General features: G+C 34.9%; 1 protein-coding gene across 1 annotated transcript in view; it reads right to left on the bottom strand.

Annotated features, from left to right (window-relative positions):
• The window catches only part of MEOX2 (mesenchyme homeobox 2), a 65,559-nt gene that overhangs the window by 3,472 nt on the left and 45,631 nt on the right, over positions 1-16,456 (bottom strand). The window contains exon 2 of the mRNA XM_005872326.2: positions 11,909-12,081. Coding sequence (XP_005872388.1) covers positions 11,909-12,081 — 173 coding nt within the window. The remainder of the gene's footprint in view (positions 1-11,908; positions 12,082-16,456) is intronic.

Here is a 16,456-nt window from a genome sequence, read left to right as displayed (position 1 = left end):
GGCTCCCTCCTCTCTGGTTCCGGGTGCATCACCCGAGAGACACAGCTGCCAAGTCACCACATCTTGGCAGCTCCTGCATTGAGAGTCTGCCCCCTGGTGGTCATTGTGCATTATAGCTATCGGTCGGACAGTTGGAAGGTCACTTAGGCTTTTATATATAGAGATGTATTTGCCAAAATTAGGAGTTATCATTTTTCCAATACAATGATTATAAATGTTATCTAAGCATGTTATTTTGCATTTCCTAATTACTAATGAAGTAAAGCATCTTTACAATGCTTATGGCCCATTTGCATTTCCTCTTTTCTAAAGTGCTTCTGCATATTTGGTTTGCATTGAATTCTTTTTATTCTTTATAGATTTTTAAAGTATGTTCTAAATGCTAATTTAATGCTTTGTGGTTATATGGCTGATATTATAGTCTCTCAGTTTATTGCATCTTTTTTTCAGTCCTTCGAGTGCCCTTTGATGATCAGAAAATCTAAGATTTCATATATTCAAATTTATCAATTTTCTGTTATGCATATTACTTTGATGTCTTCATGAAGACCCATCTTTCTGCCGAGGACAGTAAGAAAGTCTTCTATGTCTTCTTCTAAGAGTTTTAAAGTTTGCATTTCCAATTAAAGTGTGTAATCCCTAAAGTGTTTGTTTTCATAACTATTTCAAGGAAAAGATCTAAATTTACTTTATTCCATATAGATAATAAGTTGTTCCAGGACAATTTATTAAATAGCCCATCATTTCCCACTGATCACTGTTTGACTCTGTTCTAAATCAAGTTTCCATATAGGCACAGCTTTTTTGATGTGACAAAACCACAGTCTTAATATTCTAATTTATAATAAGTCTTTATATCTGGTCTGGATAGTTCTGTTTTATTCTACTCCAGGAATATTACAAATATTCTCCATTTTCATTTCAGAAATAATCTGAATTTCTCTTAGCACGGTGCTAAGAGAAAGCAAAAAGAAATATCAATTTCCAAACATGTTTTTATTTTAATATTACTCATATCACAACACTCCATCAAAACTAGTAGTTTCCTCAGATGCCTGTACCAAAAAATATTTAAACTAAGATTTAACTCTGAATTTGCAGTAGTCTATTAGGCCATAATTGAAATATTGTATCATGTAATGTATTACCCATACATATATTAATCCATTTGAAAATAAAATAATAAGGAAATGTGGAAAAAACCTGATGAATAACTCAAAATACAGTAAAAGAAGATATATTAAAAACTAGCTGATATGTGTGCATGTATTATTATTACCTAATAACCACACATACCTACTTATGACTATGCAACCATATTAATAGGTGCTATTTATGTATTACTTGTAATATATACTTTCCAAATATTTTAAACACTATTCCTATTTTATAGATGAGGAAGTTGAGACTCAAAGGTTAAGTGATTTGCCTATGATTACAGAAATAGGTACACTTGGTGCCAACATTTAAACCTGGCATTTGTTTGGCTCTAGATTGTACTTTTATATTTAATTATTTTTGTGCCTGTTATACTTCAAACTCCCATTTTTTTTAAGCATTCAAGACAGGAAAATAAAGCATATAAAATATGTGAACTCCATCCATATGATTACTATCATTCAGGTAATTCTCCTTCTCAATATAATTAGGTTTGTAAATATGACACTATTTTCCTGTACTACAATTTAGGTAATTATACTTCTCACTTTAATTACCTTTGCAAGCTTTGATATTGCATGTTGCATTAGATCTTTTCCACATGAGTTGGGTTCCACTCCTGGCTTCACTTCTGAGTTTCTGCGTGAATTTGAGAAAATTACACTTCTCTCTGCCTCAATTTTCATATTTGTAATATTGGAATAATGAGTCTTTCAAGATTCTCCATAGGGATATTTTCTCCAAGGACAATTTCAGATGGAAGAAACACATTATCATCATTGTCACCAAGAGCTGAAACATCCAGTCAAAATCATTTTGGCAGAAAATGAGAGGAATAGATTTCTTAAAATCTACTCTTATTTCCTTTTTCTGGGAAAGAGGGTTCAGTAATTCTATAATACCAGTATAAAACCTGTTCTGTGAAATTTTATAAGAAAAACTGTAAGAATATGGTATGGATTTTAGAAATAGTATAGGCTATTTTGTGTTGTTTTCTGTTACCATGTGAAATTTTGCCATTTCAACTTTTAAAACAGACTGATAAAAGACTTCATGGTTTTCAATATTAGTTATATATTCATACACTTATATGGATAAATGAATACTACAGATGTATAAATATATATGTGAAAGCATTTGATAATTATATAGTAATCCTAACATCTTTATGTACTATGTTCTTTAGGAATTAGATTACATATTTGATACTGGAATTCCATTAAATTAGCAATGGAACAAAAAGAAAGCAACAAATACATAATGGGTACAACTTATGAAAATGGAATGGAGGAATGCAGAACTTCAAAAGTTAGTGTATCCAAATTTATTTTCAAACTAGAGGACCGGCACACAGATTTGTGCACTGGTGGGGTCCTTTGGCCTGGCCTGTGGGATCGGGCCGAAACTGGCTTTTGGACATCTCCTGAGGGGTCCCGGATTGCAAGAGGGCTGTTTTGGGGTGATGCACCCCAGAATTGGGCTCCCTCCCCTCTGGTTCCAGGTGCGTCACCAGAGAACCGCAGCTGCCAAGTCACCGAAGCTCAGCAGCTCCTGTGTTGAGCGTCTGCCCCCTAGTGGTCAGTGCATGTTATAGCTACTGGTAGGAGTGTCTGCCCCCTGGTGGTCATTGCATGTCATAGCTACCGGTCAGATGGTAGAACGGTCGGATGGTCGCTTAGGCTTTTATATATAGATATATTATAAAATATTGGGATAAAATGAAAAAAAGAGAGGAAGATTCTGGGAAAAGCATATGTTTTTCTACTTAGCATCAGTATTATAAATAAATCTACAAAAGCAATTACAGAAATTGCAAGTCAATATTGCTATAATAATAACAGCACAGTTTTATAGTTTAATTTAGGATCATTTTATAATCCAGTTTAATTGGTTGGATTGTAAAAATAGTTTTTGTTTTGTCTTTAAGATAGAGAAAGTGTAGTCATTAAAATGCCTAATGCCTCATTTTTAAAAATGTTATTTACTTTTATTAAAATTTATATTTATATTTCATATAAAAGTATATTTCATATAATACTCTGTATTTATAAACTGAGTAAAATTAATCTCACCTGTCCTTGGTGACTTGAAGTTCCTATATATCATTCATACATACACTTAATATTACTGAATGTCTAGCAACAGGTACTGTGATCAATGAAATATGGGAGGGATTGGAGTGAGGAATATACAAATAAATAAGACAGAGTCCCCCCCTTGAAGGCATTCACAGTCAAAGAAAGAGAGAGAGAGAGAGAGAGAGAGAGAGAGAGAGAGAGAGAGGAGAGAGAGAGAGAGAGAAAAGTAAATAACAGTTTATTGGCTAAATATGAAGGATTTGACATAAGGATTAGCTTCATATTTTATGAAATATACTTGAAATGTTTGCTAGTTTAGTTGGTGTCATTGCTAATCCCTTACTAAGAGATTCCCCCATTGGTCCATGAGATGGCATCGAACACTACCCTGAGGCTCAACATCCCACACTGCTATGCTGCCACACAGCTAATATATCACATAATTTCTTTCCTCTGGGAATCTCATGCTGTTGTTACTGGCATCCTGTGTGCCTTCTGAATGTTTGCCCTAGTAACCTAGGGTAATACCCCAGGTTTTAGAAATTCAATCATCAAATATTAAATTGCATACAATTAAAATAAATCTGTCCCTCTTAAAACATGATATATAAATTTTGTGAATTTTTATTATTTTATTTGAGCTTAAAGCTAATTTTATCTTCTAGTCTGCAATTTCTCTTGAAAATGCTGAAGAAATGAGGGTTTTAAAAAAATATTTTCTTTTTTTCAAGCTTTGATCTATGGTAAGATTCCATATTAAGTATGTTTGTAACATAGCAAAATAACAATCCACATAAAAATAAATCCTTTATCTCCAGAATCTGAGTAATGAAACATAATATTATGTTTAAAATCAGTGCAATATGAACCAAATCTCATAGGCCTTTAATATATCTGCATGCAGATAATATTTTTCAATAAACTCTTATTAAAAAGTAACAAAAATATATAATAGCCTGCTCTATTAGTAGTGAATATTTATAGTGTTGTTATAGACTTCACTTTTCAGGACATAGGCTTATTATAAAGAAGTCTCACTTTTTATCCTTTCATTGACAAAGTATTTAATATTTATATTTTCTGGGTGATCAAACTACTCTAAATAAATAGAAAAATATTAATTCACATCTTGACTCTATTTGCCAAAGAAAGCAGCCAAGTGATTAATTTGTTTGAATGATGTATTCCAGAATCTAGAAAGCATATTTTTGCCTTTAATAAAAGTGGTGTATATCAGAATCCTTGTTGCCATTGGCTAAACATTTATTTTATCTCTATAAATGTTTTTACTCATTTACTCAATTTATTTACTCATTCACATTACAACATTTTGGTATAAGGGCTCACAATATATCACCGGAGAACACAAATGAAATATGTATCCATTGTCACACAATTTTATAAGATGACCAGAGGCAAATTTGTCAATAGTAAGTTGAATCTATATAACTCCATAACCCATATTTATATATCATAAATGCCTATCTTTTGAAGAAATAATCATAACACCAAATATATGAATGAAAAATAAACTTCAGTAACATATCTAGATGTCTCTAAACATATGGAATGTGTATATTTAATATTCTAATTGTTTTTCATTTGTATCTGTGAACTTGAAATACTGTAGACAATCTCTAACAAATATTTATTCAGATCTTTAACATGTGAAAACATGCAAAGAGTAATTGTATTAATACCATTTTTAGATTTAATCACATCTCCTGTGACTAAATTTACTCATGGCAGTTGATTGGGGAACCCAATGTAAATAGTCCCTAGAAAGACTTACCCAAGTAATACAGTGGCAAAGTCAGTAGATGAACTGAAGAAATGGAACCAGGAATGTTCTATAACAGTGATTTTCAACTGGTGTACCACGGCACACTGGTGCGCCACAAGAATTTTTAAAACATGTAGTACCTGACTATTGTCAAATCTCTCGGCACACTGGTGTGCCACAAGAATTTTTAAAACATGTAGTACTTGACTATTGTCAAATCTCTATATATAATCTATATACATAAAAGGTTAATATGCAAAGTGTCCCCTCGGGAGTTCAACCAGGAGACCAGGAGTTCGAACACTCACTATAACATGCACTGGCCACCAGGGCGTGGCGAGGAATGAAGGAAGGCCCTGGCTGGCAGCCAGAAGGCCCTGATCGGCCCTGATCGCCGGCCAGGCCTAGGGAACCTACCCATGTATGAATTCTGTGCACCGGGCCTCTAGTATAAAATAACAACAGCCAACATGACAATAGTCATCTGGTGTGAATGAATATAAATTATACCTATTTTTTTTGTCAGATTGGCAAAAATATATTTTTTGGTGTGCTGCAGAGTTTTATTAATTAATTTATGTGTGCCATGAAATGAAAAAGGTAGAAAATTGCTGCTCTATAAGGTAATTATAAAAATGGGGGGAAAGAAAGCTTCTTTACTCTTCCTGCCTGAATAGATAGATTTGTATCTGATTAAGACAAGGCATCCGCAGCTGTTTCCAAAGGCTCCTGGGAGCCTTTAAAGCACATTTCAATCAAGTTTCTAAAATAAGGAGTATTTTCTATTTGTATATATATACACAAATATATATGTATAGATAGAAATATATCTGTATATCTATTCATCTAGCTAACAACATTAAAACACACACAGGTTATATAATCTCAAGGCTGGTTCAATAAGGGTAGGACCTTATTTTCCTGAGATTTTATTTCATACCTGGATATTTACATTTTTAAATGGTTAGAGATGAATTGCTTATTTCTCAGTCTTCTACTTTATACAGATAATATTTCTTAAAATTAACTAATTATGTGATTGATTCATTGATCTGCTCTTTATAGATCTTGCTTTATTATTGATCTTCTTAAATTATTTTTCTTACTACACAGCCTTTGTTTTGTAAAACTCAAGGCAGTACTGAATCTGGCTTTTAGGGCTCAACACACACTATCAATATACCTTTCCCTTTAAAAACCCATGCTACTTGGGAAATCTCTCTTTCACTTCAAACTAAGACTTCATTCCTTATCCCACTATCAATTGTTTCACACTGTGCTACCCACGTTTTCCAGTTGGAATCAAATCATGTTTAGTCTTTCAAAATAGCAGGGACACCATGATTTAAGTAAAATAAGTATCTTACTATTACTCTAGGTGACTGTTAGATACTAATCCAAAAAAAAAGAGAGAAAATATTCTAAAATCACTGGCTATACAGGTAGTCTTAAATTGCCTTGAATGGACAATATGTCAGGTCATGGAGACATAATTGATTAGCTAAATAACTAAAAGTATTCACATAAATTTACAGAAGTAAACCTGCAAAGGAGAGGGACTGTGTAAAAAGCTGAGCAAAACCACTGTTTATTTGGCACATGAAAAATCCTCCTTCATAGTCATCCAAAAAATGGATGCCTATTTTGAAAATACTTGGCACTGAGCCATTTAATGATTTATGAGTAACAAACAAAACATAATCCCTCTCATTTCCACTAATGGAATATGATCCAATGAGGTGGGATTTTCCATTTATTTTGGCAGAGGTATCATGAATCCAGTCTGTCTATTCTGTAACCTCAGTTTACGAATCGGCAACATTGCACCTTCGCTTAGCTCTGTGAAATGACTTTGTGAAGTGGAAGGATCTCCCATTCTTTCTATATTTGGCAGCCTTGACTCTATAAAAATGTCAGTTTTGTCACTCCTTTTACAGTTTCATACAACTGCCGTCTCTCTTCTCCCCGCTGTGAGATATTAAAAATTTGGCGGGAGCTTCATCCAAGTGTATCTGGATGGATGAAAAAGCCAGAATAAGCTTGTCAAACTTAAAAATACGTTGGGACAGGAGGTCTCTACACTGACTGGCTCTTCAAAATATTCCAAGTGGCTCTGCCAACTGGAGATTATTAGCTGTTGATTGAGAAGTGGATGAGAATATGTTGTAAACTGAAAGTTGTAAATTAGAAGCTGGGAGATTACTGGAGTGGTAACTATTCTGCGAAACAACATTATACAATTAAAAAATATTTGATGTTCTGCCCTGGCAACCAATCTCTCTCTCTCTCTCTCTCTCTCTCTCTCTCGCTCTCGTTCTTGCTCTCGTTCTCACTCTCTTCCTCTATCTCTAAAATCAATAAGCATGTATTTGGGTGAGGAAAAAAAATTGAAGTTCAGCCTTGTTTTAGTGTCTCCATTTTTCTTTAACATAAAATACAATAATTTTAGTTGGTACCTATGTGCTAGCACAGCTAACATGGAATTACTTTGCAGGATGAGCCTTCTTTTCTTTCTTTTTGGTTAGATGGAGTTTCAAGGAATTATAGGCTTCCCTGAACTGTAAAGGCATTGCATTATGGAAGACATAGACATAAGAATCTTACTTAGCTGTGAGGTTTTATTCTTCAGGTAGGGATTTGAAAGTTCAAAAAGTTCAAGTGGGGAATGATATTTAACAATTCAACATATCTTTTTTCCTAAATGAAAATATAATCATTATTGTAAATCTTTATAACAACATGTATGTGGTACATAATAAAATGTGAGGCAGGTACATTGCCTGGTAATATAAGGAAGATAAAGGAATCTACACATAACATTTCAGCTATACATAGACATGTTGTATAGGCAAATAGGTAAGATTTTAGATCAAAGTATGTATAAAGGATACTTCTGAATATAAAGTAAGTTTTCATTTAGGAGAAAGTTATTTCTATAACATGATTTTGCTAAGGATTTAAATTATTTAATATTTGGTATTTTTCATTTATATTATATACATATGAATTCTATCTCTGTATTTACATCTTGAAAGGCTTTAAAAATCAAGAAAAATATTTTTGGACACTGAAAATTCTGTTAAAGTTAAGGAAAATATTTTACAATATGGCGTTAGATAAAATCTTTGGAATATACATGTAAATTACTTCACTAAATCTCATGTTATTTTAATGTATGGAAAAGATAAGGCTTGCGGAGTGGAAATTAAAAAAATGTACATATCTATAATTAGAATACTATACATGTGGACATCCCATAAAAAGGATGTTACTTAAGAATTTATAAGGTAAAGAAAGATTACATAGGTAACTTTGTATGGCATTATTGCAAAATCAAAGTGATGAGATAGATATATCACAATTAAAAGAAGATAATTTTACTTTATAACTCCATGTTTATAACTTTAAAAGCCCAACCTAGAGGAAAAAAACAACGAAATATCTCGCTGGAAAGAGAGCCCTGGCATCTGGGAGGAATATGTTTCAGACCCTTAAAAAGTTCCAAAATTTAGCAAAATTGATGACTGACAGCATGCAACATTTTTATAATAAATTTAGCATAGTAAAATTCAGCCCAGAAAACATAAACAAAGCTTTATTTTCTCATTTTAAGATACTGCAGGTGCACAAAAGTGTAGAATTATACTGAAGACTTAGCATCACCAGGAATCTTCTCCCAGACAAGCCACTCTTGTGACATCTAACACTCATCACAGTTGTTAATACTTGTTCAATTTTTCCTCTTTTGTGAGTTCTAGCAGAAACTTGTCCAGCTTTATTTTAACAATAAGAATCTGGCTCAACAAATACTCGTGTTACAAAATAATTAATTCACTATGTCTTGCATAGCAAAGATGTTTCCCCTCTGATGATAGTTGTGTTACATAGTTTATGCTAAAAATTATTTCATATCCATTATAACATACAAACCTGAGTAGAAGAAAGAGAAGATGTTTTAATTTCCATTTAGAGAGATTGGAGAGAGATTGTGCTTTAGAGAGATTTTTTTCCTTGTATAAGAATATACAATTCCAATTGGTAAATCTAGTATTTTTGTTCAGATTTTTTACATAACAATTCAATTTGCTGTGTAACAAATAGCAGCCCTCTAAAGACTTAGTTTGTGTATTTAAATTCCACATGCATACAGCTCCTTCTTATATGAACTTATAAAACTCCAAATTCAAATGTATAGGATAAAAAAATCTGCATAATACCAAATTTTCAATTCTTTGAAAACTTTATTATCTCTCATTTTGTTGTTATAGTTATTCTCCCCTCCCCCACATGAGGCTAAAGTCAGGTGGTTTAGTAATGGCCTCCAACAAAATTTGCCTTCCTTCCAATCTCTTAGGTGGCCCCTTCTTACATGGACACTGAGGTTGGTCATGTGACTTGCTTTAGACAATGTGACCTTAGTAAATATGACGCAAGCAGGGGCTTTAAAATGCCAATGTCCATTGGAGTTTTCTTGTAATTACTCCTGGGAATGCTTTTACCACCATTTGAAGAATCTCAGAAAGTCTATTAGAAATGAAATGACACACAACAGAGACACGCTGGCCAGCTGAGGCTGCCCAGACCGACCCCCAGTTGAAGGCCAGCAGTACAACTGTTCAATTGAGCCAAATCAGAATTCCTTTCTCACAAAATTGTGAGCAAATTAAATGTCAATTATTGTTTGAAGCCATTAAGATTCTTAATTGGTTTGTTACATAGTAAAGTTTAACTGATAAAACAATTAAAAGGGACCTTTTTAAAAAAAAAGATTAAATTTATATATATATTTTTATACACACACACACTTTATCTTGGATACAATGCTTTCCCCCAAGAGTAGCAAGTCAGTTGAAAAGAAAGAATATCCAAAATACCTTCAAAATTCCAAAACAAAATGTACAAAATTGCTTCTAAAAAGAAATTATTAACAGCCAAAAGCAAAACCTCTGCTCTGTGATCAGATAATGACAGGTAATCATAGGCCGTCACCAGAATAGCAATCATAGAATCTTGACTTTTCTCTTGAGTAAGAGTGCAGTACTGCATCCTATCATTTTTATAGAATGGGAGCAAACCCTAGTTTCTTATTTCCTTTATGTATCATATAAAACATGGTTGTTGCCCAGCCGGCGTGGATCAGTAATTAAGCATAGACCTATGAACCAGTAGGTCACAGTTTGATTCCCGGTCACGGCACATGCCCAGGTTGTGGGCTCGATCCACAGTGTGGGTGTGCAGGAGGCAGCCGATCAATGATTCTCTCCCATCACTGGTGTTTCTATCTCTCTCTCCCTCTCCCATCTTCTCTGAAATCAATGAAAATAAAATAAAACTTGGTTGTATTTTCTAGAATTCAATGTCTCTGTAAAAGAACATTAATGTATAATTCCTACCTCCCTTCTTTTTTCCTGTTCCCTGTTAAAAAATAACAATTAAAAAACTGAATAAAAAAATCACAGATGTGTGATGATGCAGACTTTAGACCCTACTGTCCAGCACACCAAATGTCGTACAATTATGGAAGGAGTTTTGTATGTGACATTCACAGGAAGGAAAATGCTGTGCTTCATAATGTAGGTACTAGTCATAATATTCAACAAAAAATAAACTGCCAATAAATAAAACCACATAAAAGTCTTCCTCCACATATTTCCACTACCCAGAACTATCCTATCTAAAGGTACAATATAGAAATTAACAGAAGTAAAACAGATGATTTAAGAAATTGGATAAAATAGCTTGGACTTCTACGATAGCATTCATTTGTACACACCCTGTTTCTATTTCCTTGGTTCCAATGGGAGCCCTGGAGGAGGGGCATACAGTGAGGGAGGAAATGAAACTCTAGCCCTGAGAGTGCCAATCATAACCGCACTGTCCATAAAGATGTTTACATTTGCTTTCAGGAATGTTTTTTCTAAAGATTAGCAACTGTTAACCATCAGTAGGCTAGATTCTCCTAGGACAAATCAGAACTCATAGCAGAGTACACTGGGAGCTACTGGGGAGAATTACTTGCCATTCAAATAAAGTCCAAGACAGAACCTAAAAGTCTTATTACTGGAGTCCACAGAGTACTAATAATGCCAAAGTGTTCTCTAAATGAATGGACCAGAATTTTGAATTTCTGAGACCAATACAGTTTCAAAAATATTTTGGGTGATAAGTCAGAAATATTTACCAATGACCTCTGTGCCCTTGCTCCCATCATTTCCCAGCCCCCTTGAACTAAAGTGGCACAATTGACTATTTCCGGACGTTAGAGTGTAAATGGAAGTGACATGGGTCATTTCCAGGTGAAAACATTTAAAGGTCAATGCATGAACCTCCAACTCTGTCTTACCTCCGGTGCTTACCAAGGACACCACATATTGAGATGCCAGAGAGTCAGACAGGGTCTGGTGAGTGATTATTTGGAATGTTGGACTTGTAAAGTTAGTATAGACAGTAAGCAAATAATGAACTTTTTTGTTATATCTTTGAAGTTTGGGGGTCTGTGTTACTGCAATATAAACCTTATCCAGAGCAACTGAGGAAACTCAAATGGTGTTGCCTACTTTCTATTACACCATATAAGGAGATTTTTGAAATATAAGCAAACAAAATTACCCACATTATATAAAATAAAAAGTATTTTAAAGGCAGAAAGGGCACAATCACAGATTAAAGAATGATTCCTTAAACTGAATCAGTATCATTTTCTTTAAAACATTGTTATATTATCCTTAATTTTGCTATTTTACAGGGCAAAACTTTCATCATGAAATAAAACACCTGTCTTCCAAATGATATTTAAGAACCATTGGTCTAGATATTGCAAAAGTCCCTGGAGAAGAATGTTGACCCAAAGCAATTAAAAATATCATATAATGACAAAGTCTGACTTTACCTGTCTTTCAGTGAGATCTAGGTTCACAGCTATCTCATATCTCCTCAGTCTGGTCAGATAATTATGATGGGCAAATTCTGCTTCAAGTTCTCTGATTTGCTCTTTGGTAAATGCTGTCCTTTCCTTCCTGGGTTTGCTATTGACTTCTGACTTGTAATTGCCTTCCTGGGAGTCTAGGGAAAAAGACAAAAGCAAGAGAGAATTAGATGTAGCTCATTCATTCAAACTCTTCAATTATATCATTCATACCAGACACATTTATTGACTACTTTTTCAGGTACTGTGTTAGACATGGGGAAAACAGAGACCAAAAACAATAAGACTGATCTCCCCTAATCATGGTGAGTTTACATATTTCTTATTTTTTCAATATACCTTCAAGTGACTCACAGCTTAATTGGGAAATGTCTAGTTTATTTTCTTATGAAATATGAACAAAATATTTAATTGCTCTTAATTTTACAATGATCAAATAAACCAAAACTTATCTAGAAAACAATTTTAGATATAAAATGTTGCCTAATAATTTAACATATATACTTGAGTTCTAAGTATGGCTAAACAGAGTAATACTAAAAAATAGTGGTGACTTGGTATATGTATATTGGAGCAATTCAAATGTTTAGCAACTGAACCATAAAAGTCGGTGCAAAATCAGGCTAAGCATATGTGTGTGTGTATTCATTAGCCTTTTAATTTCAATTTAAGTTCAGTCTCCTTGAGGGCAACAGCAATGCTCTTCTTTTATTTTTGTACTAGAGGTCCGGTGCACGAATTCATGCATTCGGGGTGGGGGTACCTCAGCCTGGATTGTGAGAGGGTGCAGGCCAGGCCAAAGGACCCCACCAGTGCACAATCGGGGCCAGGGAGGGACACAGGAGGTTGGCCAGCTGGGGAGGGACTACGGGAGGGCTCCAGGGCATGTCCGGCCCATCCAGCTCAGTCCCGATCAGCCAGACTCCAGCAGCAAGCTAACCTACTGGTCAGAACGTCTTCCCCCTGGTGGTCAGTGCACATCATAGTAGTGGTTGAGCGGCCTTAGCATATCATTAGCATATTGCACTTTGGCTGAATGGACGACTGGACACTTAGCATATTAGGCTTTTATTATATAGGATAACACTTAGTCCAACATGGAATCTATGATTAAATTGTGTCCATGTAACTCAAAATATAAGCAGAGTTTAAATTTTTTTCATGATGTATGCGATAGACATAAGATGCACAACACCTAACATCAGCTATCCAAACCCCAAATCGTGAAATGCCATGTAGAGTTAATAATGTAGAGCCTATCATTCCATCTTTATTCCTAAGTATTTAAGACATAATCTACATATAGTGTTTCATTTATCCACATAATATCCCTGAGATGTAAATTAGAAGACATTCTTAATATACTGAAGAAGAAAATGTGTGTATGTAATGGAAACCAATTCCACATAAACCAGTTAATAGGTAATTACACCAGCTCTAGGAATTCATGTCAAATTTATCCTCAGTAAGATATCAATATAATCAAAATAAAGGCATGTTTTTGCTTTCTTGAAAATTATTTCAGTTTTGAGTTATTTTTGAGCATGTATATGCAAAGAGTGATGACTTTATCAGGTGGGAGTACAATGAACTCTTCTGTGAGCCCAAATGATGGTCAATCAAAGGTTACAGAGAGGGACATTTTCACTTATTTTTAATTGACAAATGTAATAAATAGTGAGGCTTTATGAAGGATCTCGTCAGGCAACATTTGTTTCTTCATCTAATGATGCTTAAATACACTAAGGGGGGGAAAAAGATTTTTTTCCATGTTTTTCTTTTCTTTCTGTCTGGCTGGGGGAAGTATAAGTGAAGTCAGGAGAGCCCTGCATAATGAATGTCTACTAGACAAGGCCCTCTAATGTAAATAATTTTGTTTTGACTCTTACCAGAACCTAAGCTTGCCAGATGTGAAGTTTTCTAGGTCTAGTAGCAGCAGCAGCAATAGGTTTGCATCAAAATTCTGGCACACTGGCCATTACTTTTCCTCTGAGGGATCACAGAGTATGTTTCACTGACTGGTGTCCTGGCACCGTCAGAAATGCTTCAGAATTCACTGACCACATTTCTGGGCTTGTCACGGGCTCCCCACCTTGGCTGGGCAGGCAAGGCTGTAGGCAGAGTGAAAAGTGGTTTGTGGTGTGTCACACACAGGCCGACTGCACTTTATAGTAAGTCCCTGGGACCAGGTGAGTTACGTAATAAATGATGTGTGAGCTCTCACGTAGGCCATGTTTACTTACCGACTTCCCAACGCCAACTTACCAGGCCCTAAGTGAAACCTACAGTCCAACACCCATTTCTTTTAGCTACAGATTTGCCAACCTCCACGTCTTCTGGAGCATTTAGCTATTCTGGTATTGTGTGAGCAAAACTTCCCAATGATTTTTTTCTTTTAATTTAACTTTTCCACTGGCTCTTCTGGCAGACTGCTAACTCAGTCACAGCCCAGAATACTCAGATAAGTCCCTCTCACAAGGATCCATGTTCTCACATGAATCAAAATGATTTTTGCCAATTTGGAGCCACGTTCAGTCTGAAATCTGTGGCTGATTATTCATTACATGGAGACAATGCTCTTTTCCCTTCAGTAAAGCAACTTTGAAAACGAACACCAGAGCCAGAGCATTTTTTCTCATGAGCAGTTCAGTGTGAATGATTCATGGTTAACACATTCCCTTATATAAGCATGAATGAACAAATTCACATTGAGAAAAGCCTATTAACTTGTATTTATTTTTGAAGCTGATTTTCTTGAACTTTTGTGGCATTCAAAAGTACTTCAAAATACTACAAACATGCACACACACACACATATATACATACACACATACACATACACACATACACAAACAAACACAAAAACACACAACACTTGGGCCAATGCTTAGAACAGTCACATGTAGGGGATTTATACACATGCCCACTGTAACTTGAAATATACACAGGAGGTTTATACATCCAGTAACTGAATTTAAACAAAAGTCTGGCTATAATTCAACATTTAAATCCAAAAGCAACTTACTGAACGCCTGAAATCCAAACCAAAGTAGCTCATGAAGTGAAATCCACTGGCTAAAATGAAGTAAACTGTGCACACTTACATTTACGATAATGACAAATGGAATAATTATATAGTAATTAACGTGACAAAGGGTGGGGTGTACTTAACTTCATTACTTAAGAGAAAGAAGGCCAAGGTAGCTGAGGCTGCACCAATGTTAATTCCATGTACACTTATATCTCTGTAATTGTGATTCTGCTGTGGTTTTTCACCCATGATACTCCCACTTTTTTCTTTCCTATTGAAAACATCTTCCTCGGAATTGCATTTCTGTATTTATATTTCCTATAATACTAAGTTCAAAAAAATCCTTTGGCTTTTTTCTTACATTTCTCAAACCCATCATTTGCCGATTCTGAGGCCTCTATTCCTATCTCCCAACTAGCTTTTCTAGGGTGGAAAATGGGTGGAATCTTTGCAAGAAGCTTTTGGCAAATCGCACATGAGCTTCCATCTGTTTCCCAGCTGTTTCAACTGAGGCAAAACTCCCTCCGTTTTCTTCAACCTCCCATATCCAATGCCAAATGGTAGGTGCTGAGGGGGAAATCTGGAAACTGCCTTCCCTTTTTCCCTACAACCATAAACAAAATGTCGTCATGTGCACAGCATATATTCCAGTGTAAAATATTACAATTGTTGTTTCCCGTCTCAGATACTTTAATGCACACGTGGGCGCACTCACTGCCTGGAGGAAATGTTGACTTATGTATTCAGGTAGAGTTGGCAGTCCCTGTACTTCCCTAACCTTTTGCTCCCTGGGACTATGCTAATGGAAGAAGTCTGCAATACTTCCGTGGAGGATAAAAATTGCCCCCCAAGGATTAGTTCTGTCTACCATTTAGAACTTCTCCACATGTGACTTTTTATTTCCCCTAGTGCAAAAGGAAGCCAAAAGATAATGTTTTATTGAAGACAACTAATGTGAGGGCTTGTTCTGTTCACTCGTGGCACAGAATGCTTTTGAGCAAAAGAGACATATTAAGGTATGATTGAGTATATTTTTGGCTACCCTGCGTAAACTTATTAACTTGTTTAAATGAAGGTCGTAACTTACCTATGTCTGTAAAATATCAAAATGTAAAGGAATGTCTCTAGCTTAGACTAAAAATGAATACTTTCTCATATTCCCTAAGAAAGATTGAATACTAAGCCAGTCTCTGTAGTCCTTTACAACTTCTTGTATCAACGTTTTGTAAGCTATTCAAAATGATAGATATTCTGTTCTTATGAACAAAGCTGAACAAATAGTAGGTCTAGGAAGCTAATGATTATTTTTACATAGGTATAGGGACTGTGGATGGAGAAAAGGAAATTTATAGAATAATCTTACTGATGTTAGTAATTTTCACATTTAAAAGGGGAAATTGCCTTCCTTTGGGGAAATTTATCCAACTTGCTACCCCAGCTTCTTAATGAGTAGGCATTTCTGCCTCTCCAGATTTTTCTTT

Source organism: Myotis brandtii, unplaced genomic scaffold (genome assembly GCF_000412655.1).
Source record: "Myotis brandtii unplaced genomic scaffold, ASM41265v1 scaffold374, whole genome shotgun sequence".
Lineage (NCBI taxonomy): Eukaryota > Metazoa > Chordata > Mammalia > Chiroptera > Vespertilionidae > Myotis > Myotis brandtii.
Note: the sequence above shows the minus strand (reverse complement) of the source record. Positions and strands in the feature narration are given on the sequence as shown.